This window comes from Clupea harengus, chromosome 25 (assembly GCF_900700415.2).
Source record: "Clupea harengus chromosome 25, Ch_v2.0.2, whole genome shotgun sequence".
In the NCBI taxonomy this organism is placed as follows: domain Eukaryota; kingdom Metazoa; phylum Chordata; class Actinopteri; order Clupeiformes; family Clupeidae; genus Clupea; species Clupea harengus.
In genome coordinates this window covers 11,315,191-11,337,603 of record NC_045176.1, presented here as the reverse complement: position 1 = coordinate 11,337,603, position 22,413 = coordinate 11,315,191, and the positions used below count along the sequence as shown (strand labels likewise).

Below are 22,413 nucleotides of genomic sequence, written 5' to 3'. Positions count from 1 at the left end.
TGCATGTGTTTGTGTAAATCTGTGTGTGTGTGTGTGTGTGTGTGTGTGTGTGTTTGGGGTTAGGAGAGAGGTAAAAGGAGGTGGTTGAAAAGGGGGTGGGGGTGGGTTGCAGGTTTAATTCCCCCTCCCGTCTCTCACCTCCCCGTTTTCTTTCCCCTTCTTTCTTTCTCCCCAGGTCTCCTTTCGCCACAGCTGCCGCCTCGGAGGCACCCCCTCAGCCTTCAGGAGGCCTCCCCTCCCCGCCCCGCCCCGCTCCTCTCCTCTCCTCCAGTCCCCCCGCAGCCAAGAGGGGAAGGCAGGGGAGAGAGGGAAAATAAAACTTCAGGCGCATGACGCTAGGCCATCTGGGTAATCTTGTTCAAAAGGCTCCAGGTGATAGCTGCAATTTACACAGGCAAAAAAAAATAAAAAATAGAAAATCAGGCCTCATTACCATACCCACCAGCCTCAAGGAGATGAAATTGAATAAACCAAGAATTAGGAAAGAATTACACTAAACCAATACAGAATATTTAACATTAGCGCATTTTGTTCTAGTAATCCACCCCTGTGAAAAACAAAACGATGAAGGTTGGGATGCAAAAAAAAAAAAAAAAAACGACCAACGAAGAGACAGAGAGACAATTTGTAAATTTGCATTGCATCTAGTAATCATGAGGAAATGATTTAGTAACATCACGAGTGCAACTCAAACTGTAAAACACACTGTGGACAGAATTGGATTAGCAAGATGGCGTGACTGCATCCCATCGGTCGTCGAAATATTCATCCCAAAGCTTTGAATCTGTGCAGTGAATCCGCTTTGTGACGCCACAGCGTGTTGTGTCGCATGAACTGAACACGACCATGAAACAATGAATGTTTCAATTAAGCGGCAGCCATGAAAAGAGGAGTGTGTGTTTCCAGTGCGGGCCTGCAGTCGTATGTAACCAAGCGTGGCAGTGCGTTTACCCACACGCGACAGCATATGCACTGTGTGCAGCGGGCAGACGTTATGCCTTTACTCCCCCCCCCCCTGTGGAGGCATATGTGGCACGTTTGCGGCACAGGGACTCACTGGATCACTGGATTCAGGCCATGCATGTGTGCATATTACGTTTCACCCACTGCATGTATGTGTATGTGTGTGTGTGTGTGTGCATTCATCTGTGTTTGATTTTGTGATAGTGTGTGTGTGTGTGTGTGTGTGTGTGTGTGTGTGTGTGTGTGTGTGTGTGTGTGTGTGTGTGTGTGTGTGTGTGTGTGTGTTTGTGTGTGTGTGTGTGTGTGTGTAGAGAGAGAGAGAGGAGGGTGGTGGGAGTAAAGGATAGTTCATTGATCATGTGATTATTATCCGTTCATATGATCAGATTGGGTACAGTATAAATTATGTCAGTGGCTGTCTGAATAGGAGCAAGTATCGGTAAGACAGAAAAAAAACATTATTATGCTATTAAAATTCCCTTCCAGCCTTCAGTCCAACTCACTTCAGTAAAGCACCATGAGACAATGTTTATTGTTAATGGTGCCATATAAATATGTGAATATGGAATTGAAGCTGTTAATGCTTTTGTAACTGGGTGCTCATTGACATGTCTGTGTGTGTGAGTGTGTGTGTGTGTGTGTGTGTGTGTGTGAGTGTGTGTGTGTGTGTGTGTGTGTGTGTGTGTGTGTGTGTGTGTGTGTGTGTGTGTGTGTGTGAGGGGGGGGGGGGGCATAGAGGATGGTGGGTGAGCACACCCAGAAGAAGTGCTTTATTGTCTATGTAAAATCCCTTGGCTGATGTGTTTTGGTCCAGTGTGTTCATATACCACTGGAAGTTTCACTCCCCCTCTTTTGAGGTAGTTGTATTGCTGGTTTTGTTTTTAATGTGTGAGTATCTCTCTCTCTTTCTCTCTCTCTCTCTCTCTTTTTTTTCTCTCTCTCTCCTTCTCTCTCCCTCTCTCTGCTTGTCTATGTCTGGATGTCATCTTGTCGCTGGCCTGCCTTCCACCCCTCGGAGGCATATCCCATCAGGCCTTGTGTGTGGCGATGAGTCGCGACAGGACATGTGATGGGAGTGCCTGACAGGTCATTCCCTGCTGCTGCCCGCTGTCTTTTACTCTGTGCTCACTGGGCACACACATACAGCTGGTCACTGGTCAGAAACAAAAATGGTTCACAAATGCATGCACATACACACAGACACACACATACCAACACCTACAACAAAACACAGATGTAAGCATAAACACACACACACACACTTTCACAAAGCCTTGGGTGTTATCAAAACCTAGAAAGGCTGCCTTGCTCGCTAGATGCTAGCCGGTCACGCCATGACTTCTGGTCATCAGTATGAGTGCTGGGGGTAGCTTTGGGGGGGGGGGTTGAGCAAATGTTCATTATTGAATGCTAACAATGCTGACAGCTTTTCAGGCTAAGGGCATTAAAAGAATATATGAATGTGATGAACCACAAATCATGTTTGAAGCTTCAATTAAGACATATTGATTACATTCAATATTCAGAGACCTCAGGCATACAACACCAGGAGGAGTGCATGGTTTTTTTGATTGATGGGGAAACATTGTGGTCAAGTGTGGCTGTGGATCTTGTGGGAGTTAAACCTGAAATAACCCAAGTTTTCTGCTCTTAAGGAACTAGCCACATTTCAGTGCCTCCGACCAACATCAAATGATGTCATGTCCTACATCGTGTCATTAATATACATCACGCAAGTGTAATTGTTTTGCTCACAACTTTACAAATCTGGCATTTAACAAGTAGTCCAGTCTAAGTTCTTCAGTCTGAGTCACAATGCCATCTACTATCCACTGAAACAGGACATTTAGAAACACCAGTGGTCCAGCACAAGTTTTTTTTTAAACTTCTTTAAATTGAGTAATTCAGAGTCTGTGACCTGACAGAAATACTGGTCGACAAAAATAGTTTGAACAAAGGTGGTTCTTTTGCGCCATGCTCCTTGCTCTGTTCAGCCTGAGGGGAAGCTGAGCCACACCCTGTATCAGAGCAACCAGGCAGACAATTAAACAGGTAACATGATAGTCAATCTAATGACATCACTTATTCTTTTTTGTAAGAAAAGAAATGGATAGAGCACTCAGGGAAAAGGGTGGGTCTAGGGCCGGCAGAAATATCCTGCTTTATTAAGTAGTTAGTGCTGATTATGATCTCGAAGCCTGTTGACGTCGAAACCAATTTACACTCAGTATGGTTGTGTCACAGTCTGGGTTTATTATTTGGCAGAATGAATACGTTGATCTAGCTCTAATTTAATTTAAAAAAGAATATATTTTACAAATGCAATAAGGGTGTATAAATGTTTTACATTAACTGGGACACTAACTCGCGATGGATTCTTAGTCAAACGCCCAACACTTGAAGAAGGACCAGGGAGATGAAATCAGCATTTTAAAGTTTATTTCAGCGTTCAGGCCTGCACAGGGAGCCACCCCTAAGCTAAGCTCAGGAAGTGACTGACTGGCAGTGAAAAAGGGTATAACATGTATACCAGGCAGGTAGTAAAGTCAGCATGTAAAGTCACCATGATTCATACATCAGTCATCATAAATCTATCAGTCATTGAGGTAGACAGAGATGAGGGATGTCTGTACAGATGGTGCTCTGGCGACGTGGGGAACTCTACTCTCAAACACTGAACAGACCGTGTCCGTTGTCTACTACTATCTCTCCTTCTGAGGTAACCATATGGGTATTTTGGTGTGACCTTGCGAAAGGCCTGGGGAGCTGAAAGGACAGCAGAAAAGGACATTCTTCAATTATTTTGAACAGGAGTGGCTCAGGTCCATCACACTTGTAATTTATGGAAAACGTGTTGATGGGATTTTGAAAAGTGGAAAGAGCCACAAGGATGTGTGTCCAATGAGGAAGAGGTTACTCCCTTATTGAACATGATGATGGACATGAATACCAACCCCTCACCCTACTGCTGTCACATACACTACTGGACAGTCTACTGGAAGACTTCCTAGTCTAATGGAAGGCTACCCAGGGCCTGAAAACTTCCTGTCAGTGTTTAGCTTACTGTAGTGTTCCCCCTATAATAAGGCGAACGACCTCGATACTCTCTGTAAATGATGAGAGCAGGATAGGTGAACATGATGGGCTATGTGGGTCACATGATCAGCCTATGAAAAGCGTGAGGAGTGACAGAGGGACAGCTCAGTAGTTCTGTGTGTGTGTGCATGTCTATGTGTGTGTGTGTGCGTGTGTGTGTGTGTGTATGTGTGCGGTGGCCAGCTCAGGGTTGAATAGGAGGTCAGCCCCACTCAGAGCGATGGAAAAACGCCTGAGGGCGCAGTGGCCTAAATGAGGGCATATCCCTGGGGGGGGAGAACTCACCGCACACCCCCCACACCCTGCCCCTGCCCCTGCCGTCCCCCCTCCTACCCTCTCCCAGCGACAGCCACTCCTACACTCACACAGCCTCCCCAGAGCAGGTCATGTTCCCCATCAGCACTCTGTTTTATATGCACAGACGGACAACAAGGCAATAAATGAATAAACAAGGCTGAGGAGGCAGTAACTGAAAAGTACTGCCCGCGAGGTAGTGCGTTTGGCAACGACGGAAAAAAAAACAAAAAAACTTTCGCTATCGCTCTGCGTAGGTGATACTCGCTCTGCGTGTTCCAGAGCCAAGCTGTCTTTGTTTCTCAGCCCATTCCATTTGCCTTTGTAAGTTCACTGAAGCTTGGTTCGCAGATTTGAAGCCGAAACGTTGTTGCCCCACCAAGAAGTCATCCATCATGCAATCAACGCACAGATTTTGCTTCTGGGGATTACACACCATGAACGAATAATAAACAGGCAAGGAGGGAGGGATGGATGGATGGAGAGAGATAGAGGAAGGGAGGGAGAGAGAGAGAGGGAAGGGGGCGAGAGGGAGAGAGAGAGAGAATATTTGAAAGTAAACATAGTAATACGTTTGATTAAAAAAAATAATAAGAAGAATGGTGACTGCAAGCGTGGCCCCGGGCGTGAAATCTCATTAATGGTTGTTTCGATTCTCTCTTTTCAATACATTTGTTAGAAGTGCCAGAGAGAAAGAGTTCAATTATCATCGCCCTCTCACCTCTTAGAGCATGGAGGGGATCCAAAGGGTGAAAACCCCTCGCCACAAAACTGTGCACGCTGGCACTCCGGGCTTGCCATACGCGTGTGTGTGTGTGTGTGCTGCATGTGTTTTCACATATCTGTGTATCTGTGTATTTGTGTGTGTGTGTGTGTGTATGTGTGTGTGTGTATGTGTGTGTATGTGTGTGTGTGTGTGTATTTGTGTGTGTGTGTGTATGTGTGTGTATGTGTGTGTGTGTGTATGTGTGTGTGTGTGTGTGTATCTGTGATTGTGTGTGTTTGGTACTAACAACACATATAAACCCTGTCAAGCCATGAAGGAGCGAGGCAATGTGAGGAGCATGGGTTTGGGTGATAAGTGTGAGGGAGAAGCCCTAAAGGGGTTTGCTCGTCAGACTTTGGCCAGAACAGTAAGATTGTGAAAATATTGAGGGGGGTGGGGGAGAGGGCACATTAATACTTTATATCAGCATTGCTGCTTATATTTAAACTTACCTAACATGCATCACATTACAGTACAAACCTTGATTTGAGAAATGACAACACTCCTTCTTAACGAATCCTTAACAATCCAACCCAAACATTAAGCTTAGCATTGCATGTTTACATTTACCCATTTGGCAGCCATCGCAGTCTTTGAAATGCACACAAAACAACAAGCACAAAGGCTCAACTCTATCTTTGTTTTCAGGTCTTTCCATGCTCCGGGCACTGCTTGATCCAGGCCTTGCCTCCAGGCCTCTCCCCCCAGGCTCCGAGCTTAAGCAGGGAGCGTTGCCCCTGGGGCCGTTGTGTGTGCCCTCTTTCTTTCAGACAGAACACAAAATAAGGGTGTATGTGTTCCAGCCCACCGCATATTCCTTTGTCAGTCCATCGGTAGATGCCTTGAGGCCAAACTGCCATTGGACCTTCAGGGCAACTCAAAAGAATGGCAACACAAAACCGAGGGTGGGGGTTGGGGGGTACTTTTCCTTGGGAGTAGCCGAACGTATGACGAAATGGAGACTTAGAAATTGTAAGAGCTCAGAGTGTCATTGCGAAATCCCAGCCCAAATGGATTCCCCTGTTTCAGTTTTCAAGCCATTTGGTTCTAAACAGCATGTATATACTAATTAAAAAACACCAATTACTGCTGAAAATGACAATATATATATGTATATATACCGAACCATACAAAACAAAGGGGTTGACTGTATACAGTGTTTCTCTATTTACAAATACTAATATACAACATTGCTTGGGGTCTGAGAAGGTATTCAGATACATTCAAGTACAGTGCATTTCATCATGGATGCAGTAAATAATTGAAAAGGTGAATAACACTGTTGAGAGTGAGATGCAAGCAGTGGGGGAAAAGCCCACACGAACGATTTGAATCGATGCGCATGGCCACTCCTCACACATACAGGCCGATCCATCTTTATTTCAGACCTAAGAGAGACATTCACATTATTAAAACGGAGAAAGTAGATACTCTCCTCCACCTCGTTTTCGCAGCCCTAGCTGGAGGGGATGGAATAGTCATTCCCGCTCTCACCCGCTGGCACAGAACACTGCTCCATTTCCATCTCTTTGTAGCATCTGTGGCCGTCCAAACTGCAGCATCTGTTCACCGAGTTTCATTTTATATCTACTCTTTCTGTGTTCCTCTCTTGGTATGAAAGGAGCGTGAGGCGAAGGGAATGTGTTTAGAAATCCATCTGTTTGGGCAAGCTTTTTTTCATGTAGGCAATTTATGCATTTAATGTATATTGAAGTATAGTGCCCTGTGGACACTGACAAAACAAACCGAGGGCTGAACAATGCAACCGTACAAGAGGCCCATTTGATGCAAAAAATGTGGCCTGTTTGCTGACCAGATCAAGGCTTTGAGCCTTCAACAAATGGTCATAGGCAGTGGCACCTTAGAACATTCAGCTGAGGAGGGAGGGCATATATGTACAGAGATACACACATGCACACACACACACAACCCCTGCACAAATGTCCACACACATAACAAAATAAAGAGAGAGAGAGAGAGAAGGGAAAAGTAAGAGTGAAAGTGTGTGTGTGTGTGAGAGAGAGAGAGAGAGAGAGAGAGAGAGAGAGAGAGAGAGAGAAAGAGAGAGAAGGAAAAAGTAAGAGTGAAAGTGTGTGTGTGTGAGAGAAAGAGAAAGAGAGAGAGCAAGAGAGAGAGAGAGAGAGAGAGAGAAAGAGAGGCCAACTTTTGGTGCTTAGGTTTGCTTCTATCCTACATTAGCCAGAGGGTTCGACTCTGGTTCGCTCCAGTATTAGGCTCAATTAGAACAAGCTCCAATTAGAGGTCTCCCTCTCCCCTGGGCAAGGAGAGACAGGAAATGGAGACTGAGAAATGGAGGAGTCGACAACATGCGGGCGCAGCCAACGCAAACAAACTTATTTTGTTGATCTCGGCTGTTGCTATGCAGGAGTCCTGTGGGAGTCGAGGCAACAACTAGACTAAGCTATGAGATAAAACAAAATAAAAAGAACTCCCGGGGCTAAACATGAACTCTGTGAGCACAAGGGCTCTGACACCATGAAGGGAACGGCTGGGCCCAGAAAATGAAAAGGCCCTGAGGCTTTTTCCATTTACAACTAAAAATCCAGCACTACCTCCAAGCCAGGGTCAGGATCAGACTCACAGCATTAGCAGTCATAGAGAGGGGAGACAAATGAGCATGCCTTTTGTTGCCTGGCCCTAATAGAAATATATAACTTACCCTCTACATGAAACCATGCTAAGCGATGCAATTGGAAAGGACTAAGAGATACAAATCGGGGCAGGAAGGGAGACTAAGTGTGTGTGTGAGTGTGTGTGTGTGTGTGTGTGTGTGTGTGTATGTTTGTGTGTATGTTTGTGTGTGTGTGTGTGTGTGTGTGTGCCTCTGTGTGTGTGTGTGTGTATGTGTATGTGTGTGTGTGTGTGTGTGTGTGTGTGTGTGTGTGTGTGTATGTGTATGCCGTATAGGAAAGAAGAAGAAAGAAAGAAAGAAAGAGAAAAACCAAAAATAGAGAGAAAAACAAAGAAAGACTGAGAACGAAAAGAAAAAGGAAAGTCACCGCAGTCTGTCTCCTGTTTTTGCATTTGGAGGTGGCAGCCATGTTGTGTGTGCTGCCTGGGCTTGCCCTTGCCTTGGGCCCAGAGTGCTCCTCCCTCAGGCACTGCACGCAGGGAAATGGTGTGTGTATGCAGGGCAAACCTTGACCCCCCACTGCCTCGGGCTACTCACATAGTAAAATGTGCACAAACAAAGCAGGCAGGCTGAGTCGGAAAGGAGGGAGGTAGAATTTTTTTCCCAGCCTCACCTAGCTAGCTTTCGGAAAGCAGAAAGTCTGCTTTCAGCTGAGAAGGTCCTCAGGAGTAGAGTAGCCCTGCACAGCTGATACGATAACACATTATTTTGTGGTGTTGGACATGGAAAATTACGTTCACCAGAGACTAATACATCAGAGCAACTCAAGATGATGTCCTGATTACGCTCAAACAGTGGCATTTTGAGACTCCACTTCAGTCATGCATGCAAATAAATGGACAGAGAGAAAGATACATTTTGAGGAACATTTGCTATTACCTGGGATTAAGGGCTCTTGGTAAAATCCATAATGCACTTTGGAGGCAACTCATAAAGAGAATAATTATCACAGCGGGCTTCCCCCACCGCTGGAAGTCACTGGCGATAATGAACAAAGGGAAGGAAATTAGCTTTTGTCTCATAAAGTCACAACTTCAAAGATCGTCGACATTACATTAATACACTCCATAGCCCACAGCAGTGAAAGTAAGCACTTTCTCCGAGTCTATGTTCAGTGCAAGGTCTAACTCAGGACAAAGACCATAGCTACAGCACAGACAAATGTCCTTTGTAAAAAAAAAAGACAGATTTGAAGAATACTGATGCCTGAGAGCACAAAGTTAGTAGATTTTTTTAGACACCTTGCTTTGACAAAGAGATATATGACCCTGTCATATCAACAGCCCCATTCCTTTGAGTTAGCACACAAAAGGGATTAGGGATGCATGCAAGGGTAGAAGTCATCTACATACTGCTGTGTGCCTGCAGCTTGACTTAGCAAGATGCTAACACTAAGGTGAATGGTGTACACATGTTGTTCTGGGTCTGGATGCTCTGCTAAATTAATACATGTGAATATACTGTTGTATGGAGTGAGTTCTTCTGTGAACATTATGTACGATCAATTTCATAGTGTGTAAATATGGAGTTTTGCAATTATACCATTTGACCTGTGATTCATTTTGCCCCCACTATCTCACATCAAAATTGAATGACGACTTATGCTTCAGAAACATCCACTTTTTCACTTGTGTAACCAATGCTGAGTGGATGGCCAACAATGACAAAATCAACTAGTGATATCATTTTATCCAATCAATTTCTAATTGGCACAGTCAAGTTATTTGCCAACCCAATACCTCAGAACAGAACAGAAACATGAACTACAGTAAATGTAATGGGCTGATAGGCCTCTGAGGAATGTCTTTTGCCCTAAGGCACTATGTTCATAGTAACAGTAGATATTAACAGCATAATAAAAAAATAAAACTGGACATGGTTCCAAAGCAAATGTTGACACTGGAAAATCAAATTACAAATGTGTCCCTCTCAGCATGATCCCAGGACAGAAGAACTGTTATTGTTCCTCATGGTAGCAGCTGATAGCAAATGTATGGCTTTCCTCCATCAAGGCAGGTCAGTGGCAGCTCTGCCAGGGGGTTCACAGCTGGACCTGCAGTCATGTGAGTCCCAGGGCCTGCTCTGAACCACTGGTCCACGTGGCTGAGCAGGCTAGGCTCAGGTTAACGCCAGTCCAGTATACCAGTGGGAGGGTTGGGTGTCTCATACTGGGCCCCGCCTCTATCCTAGGTCCAGAGGGCTTGCCTGGATGGTTGGTGGACACCATGCTTATCCAGTCTTTCCAGATACGGTTCCCATTGTTTCGGTACCAGTTTCAGAACAATTGAAACGAAAGAACGTCTGCAAATAAAGCACCTGTGAGTGATTCATGGTGAGTTCTGGCATTTCTCTGTGAACTATTTTGGTTAATTCTGTGTAGTTTACAGTAGGATAAAGTCTTGAGATCTATCCTCATATTCAAAATGATCACTTGGAAATCCTATTGCAAAATTCAGGAAGTACTGCAGATACATAGAGAGCTTAGACATTTTGAAAACAGGAACCAACAACACCAAAAACAGTATACGTATATACAGTATATCAATTATGGAACTCAAAACTTTTTTTTTTAATTCTGCTATAATAAATATCACTTATAGGCAATGAGTCAGATGATGAATAATGCAATATAATTCCCATTGCAATAGTTTACACTGCCCCCATTCTGCAGACTAAACTGAAGGTAAATGATTTATGTGCTAACTATCGAGCCAAAGCCATCACACAAGGTGAGGAGATGTCTACGGTGAATATTTACAGTGAGCTGGGTGGGGAACCTTTGGCACAGATATCTCCAGTCTTTTCAGTGGGAGTCATGTGTCTCGTCTTTTATCAGGCGTTGCCTCCTCTTTCCTTCAGTGCCTGGGTCTCTTTGTGTCCTCTGTGGAGAGGCGGCCCTCAGCTGGAGTGCAGTGCCACAGGCCAATCTGCCTCTGCATTGTGTGTGTTGAGGCACACCAAGGATATGAGACAGTCTGCAGGTGAGGACTGGGGCAGGAACAGCACCGCAGGGGGGCAAGGGGGCTGGCTGCCTGTTGTTTCAGGTCGGGCACCTCTGATCTATGCTTTGCCAAAGCCAAGCCTGCTCCGGTATTATTCAGAAAGGTGTCTGGGCTTCCTGGAGAAATGTGGATGCATTGGGTTGGGTCATCAAGTGGCTGAGTCTGGGTTCCACTGCACAAAGTTGAGTGATGATGTGAAGGAGTGTGTGGTGGCAGGTGTGAATTTTGATTTTTTTTTTCAAGTGGTGATCATCTCCCCTGTACTGTCTGTCAGGTGCCCTCTGAAACTGATCTCACCAGTGCCTTTTTTCAGTGTCTCTCTCTCTTTCTCTCTTTTCTCTGTTGTTTTTAGAGCTGACAGATAACAAGAGCATCGGTGACAGCACCAATTCATCTTACGGTGTCACCTCCACGGGGAGAGGGAGGACGGGAGAGAAGAGAGGGATACAGAATAGCTCTTTCTTTTTCAGTTGTTCTGTTGCCAGGTGTCCACCTGTGTGTGGGGTGCTGGAGATGGGGAGGGACCAGTCAAATATTTGGGGCTAACGAGGATTGTGTCGCCACCGGCGACCATAACACAGAGGGCTCAACCTGAAGGGAATTTCCATGGAAACAAGAACACAGCCAGTTTTTGGCAGAAGCATTTAGCTTCTATCTTAACTTGGTCTATTATCCCTAAAAAGCAGTAGAGTTACACAGAGTCATGGCGGTCCAGGTCTGTCGATTCATTTATGGTCATTGGCATAAAATCTTCCATTTCACATTACAGTTAAGTTACTGAAACAATATCATGAGTTATTGAGGGTGGGGTGTGCTCATGTGGGCCTACAGTTAGTTTTAACGCCTAGACCCCAACAGAAAAACATGCAAAAAGAACAGAACACTCCTGTCCGTCCCTGACCGAGACGGACGGTTCAATTGGTCCCCGGGCGCTGAGAAGCTGCCCACTGCTCCTGGAGGATCCTGGAGGAGGGACGATCCGGGATGGGTTAAAGGCAGAAGACGAATTCACGGCAACCTCAGGCCTGCGTGTGCGTGTGTGTGTGTGTGTCCTGTGTCACCTCCACATATAACACGTGTGTGTTGCAGTGAGTCGTTTGTGCAATAAAAAACTGACAGCAGTCAGCCTTGTTTGTTGTTTGTTTGTTAGACAACTATGGCTTTCACTGAAGACAACAACAAGAAAATCAACAAATATGTTTAACCATATTGCTGCTGTCATGTTACCGACATTAACATAGAGGACGGTGATGGTCCATATGTTGGAAGAAAATAAACCCATTGTGTTGATAAAGCACTGTCATTCAAAAGCAATTTACAAGAATGATATAATATTCTATACATGAATGTTCACAGAGATAGACACAAATATTGTATATGCGTGAGGAATTTTGATATTTCATTGTGATTAGATTCACATGAGCACTTCTAACTAAAATGATATTTCCACATTAAGGAGGGAATAGAAAATACGCTCCAATGTTTTCATCAAAGTCAAAAAGCTACAATCGGTAGTTATAGGTTGCACTGTATTGGAATGTTCAATTTATTTTAATAATTTGGTGCAGGATCTTTCCAGGCCATGTCGTATCTTTCATTTTCCTTGCCTACTGTTCCTCTCTGCATCCCATCATCTTTGGATAAAAAAAAAAGAGAATGAAAAAAAATCTCTTGTCTGTGACTTTCATGCCCTGCAGCGGATGAAGCCCTCTTTTATTTTGATCATCGCAGCACAATGGATTCATGCCATTCTGGCAACTTTTTTTTTCACTATCAGCCCAAATTTACATACAGCTTAACAAGTTTGCAGAGACTGTTGATGCCACTGATCAAAGTGTTTCTCCTAACATTCTTTTTTCTTGCCTTAGTCTTCAAAAAGAAGCAACTGCTTAGCAAGGACAAGCTGTGTCTTTGTTTATCTACTTAACAGGCTAATACATGTAACCCTTCTGCTGCCTTTGCCCATTTCACATTAGCGAAAGGGCAATCGCCTTTAACTAAAAACAACACCGCTAGTGACTTGAGAAAGCAAAGAATCTGTGGGTGTGTAGAAAGTGATTGTTGTAAGTCTGAGTTTGTATCTTTATGTGTGTGTGTGTGTGTGTGTATGTGTGTGTTTGTGTGTGTGTGTGTGTTTGCAGATTTGATGACACAAGTCAAGAGTGTTCATGTGTCACTTTTTAGCTTGCGGGTTAGCACTTGCCGTGGGCAAAATACCCTGTCCTGTCAGAGACAGTCATATCTACATGCACATTGACAACACACGCACACACACGCACACACACACACACACACCCACATGAAGTACACACACAGATGTGAACATGCACACATGCACGTGTTCTCTCTCTTTTACACAGAACACACACACAGACACACACACACCAACGAAGGTTATTTTGTATGCTGAACATGTGGATACCTGCAATTTGCAGCTTAATCTCTCGACACAACATTAGAATATGAATTAACACACATGCATGTTGCTTTTGAGGTTTTGAGTATCATTGTCTCAGAGCTCATACTAATGAACATATAAGTAAATAAGTAAAGAAATAAAGAAATAAAGAAATAAAAAATAGCACATCACAGACGGGAGAAAAACAATGAAATGAGGGTGTGGGAAGAAAGCAAGGAATCGTGGGAATGCACGATGGCACAACCCCTGGGCGATTGAATTATCCTATGGGCCGCTGGTTCCTCCTTGTATGGCCAGCTGACATTTCCATGTAACCCCATCCTGTGTAATGCTATGTGATGTGTGTGACTGGCTTCTGCCACCGCCTCTGGGGGAGCAGCAAACCCTGGGGCTTAAAGCCTCTGCCCCAAAGCATCATGGGTTATGGCCTCCATAACCCTGTCTAGCTTCTCTAACTCGTTCTCTCTTTTTTTTTTGCCTCGTCCTCGCTCTAGCTGAGGAAGACAGTCTCTTTTTGCTCTCTCTCAAAGAAAGAATAGCGGCTTCTGAAGATCATTTCAAACCCATGCCTCTGGACTTCTGACTATGTAAACGGTGAGTCTTGGAGGAGCAACAGACTTCTAGAATCAAATTACCAGAAAGCTTATGAATGCCATTTTTCATATCCATTACAGAATGTCACCATTTTACTTGAAGATTATTGACACCATAGAACTGGTAGAGATACAGACCTCCTGTGAAATGATTTCGGATATATATCATTATGTAGAGTACAATTTAGAGACCCATCAATCACTTCCTGTCATAGTTGAACCAGTAAAACAAAACAAATCTTAAACCTCCATGAGCAAAGACAAAATCTCCTAAAAAAGACTGGCTGTAAATAAAAATAAGTAAGGACATCTTTTTTATGTTCATGCAACTCTTTCTTATTATATGAATGATACACAAAAAAACAGTTGTTAAAAGGAGAAAAATACAATTAGTGTTGAACCCACCCAGCCATCGCTCCCGGCATAATCATTCCCTATGAACAGTTTGCCAACTGTTTCAGGTCCAGCTCCATCTACATTCCTCCCAACCTTAACCATTGTAGAATGAGTACCTCACTGCGCCTTGATCAGTGGGGCCATAAATAAACTGCCAGCGTACAGGACAGGCAGCAGGACAGGGCTCTTAACTGACATGTGTGTTTTGCCACTCCGGTTTGGACAGCGTGGCCAGGGGATCAGATAGAGTGAGATAATGGAGCAGACCTTTGTAGACGTGTGATGGGTAGAGAAGGGGACAGTGTCGGTCGAGAGCAGAGCCTCTTGTGACTCAACGCACTTTGACAGCTTGGCCATGGCTTGAGGACATAGCCATGCTGTTGATTTTTTTTTTCTCTCTCTCCGTCTTTCATCTTGTCTCCCTGTCTCTCGATGTGGCTTGAATTCGTCTGACTCCTTGAGATGAATTCAGAGTGTTCCGGGGGGTCTCTGAGGCTCAGTGTTAGAGCACACACTGAGAAGAAAACATGTCAGAGCCCGGTGCATGTTTGCACAGTGTTCTCCAGACACAGGTTGTCAATGCCCTGGACAACAGTGAGAGTGAATGGTAAGTGATACCAATGAGCTACGTTTAGGGCAATGTCGCCCCCTCCTGGCACAAGTGAGAACAAGAAGCTCCACGGCTGAGGGGGAGGCGAGAGGATGGGGTTCATTCTTTCCTCCTCAGCCTAAGAGTGCACTACACACAAGCAACATAATTCTAAAGATCTGTTCAGTCTCCCATTTTACGTAACCCTTACCAATATGTCTGTCTTCTTTCCAAATAAAGATACACCTCAATTTGTATGTATGTAGAATTTGTATGTAGAGCGAAATGTAGAATTTGTATGTATGTAGAGCGAAAGCGAGAGAGCAAGAGATAAGAGATGGAGAGACAGAGAGAGGAGAGAGATGAGAGAGAGAGAGAGGAAGAGAGAGATAGAGAGAGCAAGAGATAAGAGATGGAGAGACAGAGAGAGATGAGAGAGAAAGAGAGCAAGAGATAAGAGATAGAGAGACAGAGAGAGATGAGAAAGAGAGAGAAAGAGAGAGATAGAGATAGATTTAAACTTTAAACTTTATTGATCCCCAGAGGGAAATAATTACAGTTCTGCAACAGGCTACCACTGGTGCGGCACCATCTTGGATAACCAGGTATGTGCATATGTGTGCGTGTGAGTGTTTAAGAGAAAGAGAGCGAGAGAGAGAGAGAGAGAGAGAGAGAGAAAGAGAGAGAGATGTGCCCTTGAAGTTGCTCTTTGTGAGAGGAGGAGGTGATAGAGATAATTTTAGATCCCCAAGAGGTAGCAGTTTTTGGAATATTGCCAGTGGCAAGCCATTTAGAAAAACAGATTTGTTACTTTCCCTCCAATTTTAAAAAGAAAAATAGGAACGAGGTTGTGATTAACTTCGCCCACAAAATAGACGTGATTATTCTGAAGGATGAGAAGACACACAGTGACAACAATAATAAAACAAGAAGCAGAAATGTATCTATGCAACCGCCAAATAAATTATTATCGGTAGGAGCTCCATTAGATTTCACACCTCCCTCGTGTGCTTTTGTAATTCCTGAGGACTACCACTGTCCGTGGGTTTACTAATCCTCTCAGATGTTATGGAGTTCTAACCACACATACTGTAGGCATGGTGATTACACATTCAATGCAGTTCCATTTGTTGTGTGCATGTATTTGTGTCCCTTTGAATTTGTTTGGTGTACGTGTCTCTGTGTGTGTGTGTGTGTACACACAGCCCACAGTCTGGCATCTCCTTGTTTGGGGGAGAACATCTCCTCGGGCCTTGCTCCTCTGCCGATGACCTCCGGTGAAGCCATTATTTTCTGAATTAATGACGAGGCTGAGTGTGCGATGGCTGAGATAGAGCGTGTCCCGCGGCGCATCACAACTGATTATGAGCAACAGCAACTCTCTCTCTCCCCCCCACGAGCGCTTCAGAACAGTGACCCGGCCACAGCCAGCCAAACATAAGCTTCTCTCCGTCTGCCAGAGATGGAGCGGATAACCTCTGTTTCTGGGGGGATTATCCAGATTGAACTTCTCAAAGTTTACAAGCATCCAAGCCTCGGCATTCCTTTTTTTTTTTATCTTTTAAGAAACAGAGTAGACAAGATAAATGGTGGAGTCAAAGGAGAGGCCTACATTTGATTTTTATGACAAAAACGATTTTCTCGTTTGAACAGTGTCGAGTGTGAAACTGAACTCTTTTGTCTTCACAGGAAAAACCCAAAGCAACCCTAGAAATGCTGGTTGGGAATTGGCAGTCCTTCTTTCCTTCTGAATAGCATTTATCTTACCTAGAGGCTCCGACGGTTTAAAATACATTGCATGGGTGATCACTCTGGGTTTACAGCCTCTGGTCAGCAACCTGGCCAGGGAGAAGTACACAGGCCCTGAGGGGCTGTGTAAAGACGATGACAAACAATGAAAAAGCCGAACGGCAGCTGTAAGAGGTCACCAAGAACTTAACTCGTAGTCCCTGTGCATCCACAGCAATCAGCTCCAGTCACCGACTAAGGAAATCCTGGCTCCGGGAGCCAACTTAAAATTAAGGACTTCACATTCAACATTATGTCTTTAGTGAGAGTCTGGGGGAGTCTCCGGGGGGGGGGGGGGGGGGGGGGTTCGCCAGGCGCCTGCCACACTGAACAACTTTTTTTCAAAGAGCTCAGGATTAAAGCCCTTGCAGTTTCCCGGGTGGGTCCGAGGCCAGGATCCCATTAAGGATGGCTGCAGTACCACCAGCCATAATTGTGTCTTTGAGAGTTTGAAGCAGTGGCTTGCTGGATAAGCAAATCTGGGATGAAATAAAAGGGAGAAGGCTTTCAAAAAAAAAAACAGAAAGAAAGAAAGAAAAAGACAGGCATCTCGCCGGACTGCCATTAGACACCGTCTGGGCCCTTCACTAATTCGATTTAAATGACTGAGGGAGCATGGGGCCTGCTCTGAGAGGTACGCTCATCAAAAAGAAGAGTTGTTGGTGAGAAAAAGATGGTGAGGCTTGTTACCCCTACTGCGGTGAAATGCTGATGTGTGTATTTATATAATACCAGAGAAAGTTACAAAACTTGTTTCTGTTGCTTTCCAACACCACAGGAAGTAACTATCACAAGGTTTACTATTCATCTAGATTTTGTTCAGTCATGGTTATTGCTCAATTACTAAATGGTCAATACTTTTATTATTGCCACCATATCTATAGTCATTTATATAGTGTCTAACCCGCTTTCATATTAAAGTGCTGTATACAATCCTGCATGATGGAAGTCATTAACGAGAATAGCATTTGGACAGTCTTCATGTACCAAATGCTGGTAGAAACTCAGCCCATTCTCCACATGCTATATTACTGATCTTTCACCTGTACTCTGCAGATAACCAGGTGGTATTTTTAAAGAAAATAACAAGACTCCCCCCCCCTCCACCCAAAAAAACTCACATATATGTCCATGTTGAAAGGGTGTTTTATTACACAAAAGAGGCTGAGAACTTCACTGTTATGACTGTGACAACCATTACATAATGAAAAATAAATAAGGTACTTCCATGCTTGTGGAAAAACTCATGTAAACATCAGGTCAGCAAGAGGAAGTAAAGGGGCTTCAAGAGGACTTCTTCTGTTTCTTCTTCTCTGCCTCCTCTTCTTTCTCTTTCTCAATCTCTGCCACCAATGTCTCAATCTCGCTCGCCTCCAAGATCTACACGCAGCAAAGAAGGAAAAAATGTCACACCCTCATTAAATTCAGCCTAACAATGTAGATTTAGATCCAATTGCTTTTTGGAGCTAATTCCACCCTTGCAGCGCTGCCTCCACCCCCAAGCAACACTGTGATGCGCACACACACACGCATGCATGCACGAACACACACACACTCGCACACAAAACCTTTCAGCTGCAAATTGTAACTTCCTATTGTGATGAACAAAGAATCATAAACCTACATAAACTCCACACTGAAAGATGTTTTAAACATATCAGAGTACTTAGGGAGCGTGGTGCCTATGCAGTACAATGGTTTTTGCCAAATGATAAAAACTGAATAGCAAACCAAAGCATTAGTAATGGTGCTCTCATGGTTGACCACCACGTGGCTGTCCTCCATGCATGCACGCTTGCTAAACTCGAGAGCAACTGCACTGACTGAAGGCATGCAACACTAAAGCAGATTCGCTATGCAGATATTCCAGGATATGCATGCACTCATTGAACAAAGACAACTTGTCAGATCATTCTCACATAACAGCACAGACAGTAACTCAAGGTTAGGATTTTAAAATCTGCAGTGTGAACACAGCCTGATACTGACACCCTTGATACTTATGAACAAAATATTATGCACAATACATTCAAAACCATGCAACCTATAATGAAAATCCAATGACCCGATAACAACGGCCTAGTTTGAGATTTCTGGCAGAGGCAGTGGGATTTATACTTAATATCTGCTGGCATTACGTAGGGGGTCATGGCATCATCTACTCTAACAATTTGTCCAAGACCTTTGGAGAAAAAAACAGCCCCACAAATTCAATGATCCACTCCCATAATTGACCAGAGGGGATGAGGCCATTTTGTGCATAACTATCTCAATTTTTATACTAAGCCCTTGCTGTTTGTTCCAAAAAAAAACCTAAACTTTGGTTTGATCTGACTGGCACATTGGAGGTGTCTGATTTGATTGGTTGAAGACAGTAGAGGCCTTATTTTCTGCCCTGAGGTGCATTTCTAGAAAGTGTAGTTGTCTAACCACCATCGCAATCCTTACACTACAACCGTCATTCAGCGATTTGGTGTCTCTTGAAAACGCAGTTCTAACAATCAATCGCAAACATGGTCGCAAAGTTGGGTGGTTGGAACGACTGCTCGAAACCAGTCGTTAGAAGCTTCGTTCCTGGATATTTGCTATAGTTAACATTTTAATTGCGTTAGTTTGACAAGATTGACTCACCAACTGAGGATTTCACTCATCATACAATTTTTTATTAATAATTAATCATTCATCTTGAGTGAAACCTTGGACCACGGTGACGACGCATTGGAGAAACTGGGGCGTGTGCAGACAGCTGTAATTAATGAAATATTGGGACACAAAATAAAACTCTTCTTACACTCATTATGAGATAGTTCTTCATTCTCTCAAGTATGAGGCCGCTCCATCAGCTGCTCTAGTCAATGAGTAGGACTCATTTTTACCCTCTACCTTCTGCATTACGTCATTAACAACATTGTTGGAGCTATAGTGGTTTCAACGACGAAAGTGGCTATTTGTGACACAGTCGTGAGTAGGTCGGTATTTCAGCCAACTCTCCAGCGTAACACCGTCGTTCACCAAGAACTTTCGGTGTTAATCTTGAAACGCACCCCTGGTTATGGAGAAGGAGTTGGATGAACTATATTTTGTTCATCAGAACAATTTTTATTTATTAATCACACTTGAGATGAGGCACATTTTTGGTAGACAGCCATGTAACTTAAGTTCATCTGAGTTTTTGACACACACACACACACACACACACACACACACACACACACACACACACACACACACACACACACACACACACACACACACACACACACACACACACACACACACACACTACAACAGCTGAGGTTTGTGTCAACAGTACCTTCAGTGGTTGGTTTCTCCTGATGATTGCCAGCTCAATGTTCTTTCCACCGGACTGCACCACCTTTATACACAGGGAACAGAATGATCAGTTCAAAATTAAAGTGTCAAATTAAATTAGCTTTGTATATACAAAACTACAAATACACAAAAGTCATTGAATACTCCCGTCCTTACCTCCAGTAATGCTTTAATAGCCAGTTTGATGGCCTCGTTGTCACCAGCAATAGCCTCCTCTGTGTAATTCTTCTCTAGGAATTCCCTCACAGTTTTTGCACTACGACCAATGGCATTGGCCTGCATGGGCAAAGCAAATATCCAAATAGTGCTAAGGAGTGTGCCAATTGAGGTATGCATAACAAGTTTAATATGTGTTCACATCCACAAACAAGCATATTCTTTCTAGAGCTTAGTTAACATGTTTAAAAGAGGGGAGGACAGCATGTGGCAAGTGTTTCAAAGGGGAACACGCCATATGCCCGCTTCTCCACTGAAGTCTGGATTTCCGTATTGGAACACTCACCTTCCAAGCATGGTAGGTGCCTGACGGGTCCGTCTGATAGAGTCTGGGGGTCCCATCGGAATCAAAGCCAACAATCAAAGCAGAGATACCAAATGGCCTACGCCCATTGCTCTGAGTGTAACGCTGAGAGACGACATTCATTATTTGGAAAATATGCAATTATGCAGGAAACGTGTACATATTATGCATTAAATTCAAAAATCATCCACAACAAAACTCAAATGTATCAATATTAAGGACATCCACTTTATCTTTTGAAATGTTTTATTCAATAGAAAATGCTCTAATGTTTCCAATTTCGAGGTTGTTTACTACAAAAATATGGTAAGTAACATGTTGTCAGTAACACTTTTGTGAATGCTTCTGGAGGCTACATGTCTGTAATCTGTTGAACTGGAAGACTGGGGCACCTGGAATGGTGGTAAATTGCAAAAAAGGGTAGTGCATCATAACTTGTACTATATTAGGTGGTGGACATTGTATATTTCCTGAATTACGCCTATTAGCTAAAGGGTATGCGAGAAGTGATGTGGGACTTTTGTCCGGTGCTGTCTTTTACATTCAAACTCTGTTTCTCCACTGCCCCTCACTACTACTTCAAAGAATAAATCATATCCTGAAAACGTATCTCATTTAATCAGTGGAATAATACCATACCAAAACATTCCCATACACACAAAATCGACTCAGGGTCAACCAAATAGCTTAATCAAGAGATGTGAATCCACTTTTGCCTTTACCTGTTTGAGGGTGGCAATATATCTTGTGATGTACTCCACCGTAACAGGGTCTTCCACAGTCAGTCTGTGACTCTGACACTCCACTCGTGCCCTGTTTATGACAATGCGTGCATCTGCAGTCAGACCTGGAGACAGGTAAGTGATGGATGAATGTGTGAGCATTGACACTGACAACAGAACTTTCTGGTGACTTTCTGTATCATTTCTCACCTGCAAAAGCCATGCAGACATGTTCATCCAGCACACAGATCTTGCGGACTGTCCTCTCCTCTTGCAATTTTGCCACAGATTTTTTTTCCACACCCAGAACGACGATGTCTTTACCCCTTATGCCAACCTATCAACAAACAGTACAGTGACTTACTGCCAATGGTAAATAGTTGTTACAACATTAAAATCACTTTGGGAGACAGTTGTGCATAGTGATGGATTCAGATTAATGGTGCCACTCAATTTATAGTTATACAACAGAAGGCTATACTGGAGATACTGGTTATACTGGAGAGAGCTAGGATTATATAGCTTCCCTGCATGCGCCCCGGATCAAAACAATCGTTGTGAACTTGTTCTCCTATGATAATATTAGTTGGATACTTCTAAATATGGTAAACGCGTAACTTATCATTAGCTTGTTCAGTTAATGTTCAGTTCTGTGACATGGCACTGGTAAACGTGCAGTCAGTTATGTGTTGAATAAAGTTACCGCATCATCCATGTACCCAGGCTAACACTGATGACGACCATAACGTCGGTCGCCCAAAATAACATTATTTTACCTTTTTTGCCATAACCCATGCAAATATTGCTAGCTAGTAACACAACAGTTGGTAGCGCTACACTTAGCTAGCTATCTAATGAGCGTATCAGTAGTTAGGCTAAGTTAGTTAGCTAGGATACAGATGCTGGACTCACCGCTGTGGATCCTTTCTTGACAGCCTCTTGGGCGTACTCCACTTGAAAGAGGTGGCCATCCGGAGAAAATACAGTGATAGCTCTATCATATCTCGCTGACATAGCGTTCACTCACGCAAATACTGACCAACGTGAAAGAGGCTAGTAAAAGACCGGTATCTGCCTGATGCTGACTGAAAATATTTAGCACTACAACTTGCGCTAACCAGTTAGCTTTTTTTCAAATTGCACACTTCCTCCACACTGCGCAAGCGTATGAACTTCGAACCTTGGGTTAGGACAAACCAAGCAGTCAGCAGAAATGGGGAGGTATTTGTTTTGGTGCCTATGACAGAAAGGAACAAGTCTCCAAAACATTACAATACAT

The 22,413-nt window shown here is 43.7% G+C and overlaps 1 protein-coding gene across 1 annotated transcript; it reads right to left on the bottom strand.

Annotated features, from left to right (window-relative positions):
* Nucleotides 1-17,687: 17,687 nt before the first annotated feature.
* On the bottom strand, nucleotides 17,688-22,320 carry LOC105900601 (proteasome 20S subunit alpha 8). The gene is made up of 7 exons (XM_012827938.3): nucleotides 22,047-22,320; nucleotides 21,345-21,471; nucleotides 21,135-21,259; nucleotides 20,395-20,517; nucleotides 20,049-20,168; nucleotides 19,873-19,935; nucleotides 17,688-17,939 (listed from the first exon to the last, which is right to left on the bottom strand). Exons 1-7 carry the CDS (start codon nucleotides 22,146-22,148, stop codon nucleotides 17,844-17,846), a joined length of 756 nt encoding a protein of 251 aa, XP_012683392.1. The 5' UTR covers nucleotides 22,149-22,320; the 3' UTR covers nucleotides 17,688-17,843.
* Between the last annotated feature and the right edge of the window lie 93 nt (nucleotides 22,321-22,413).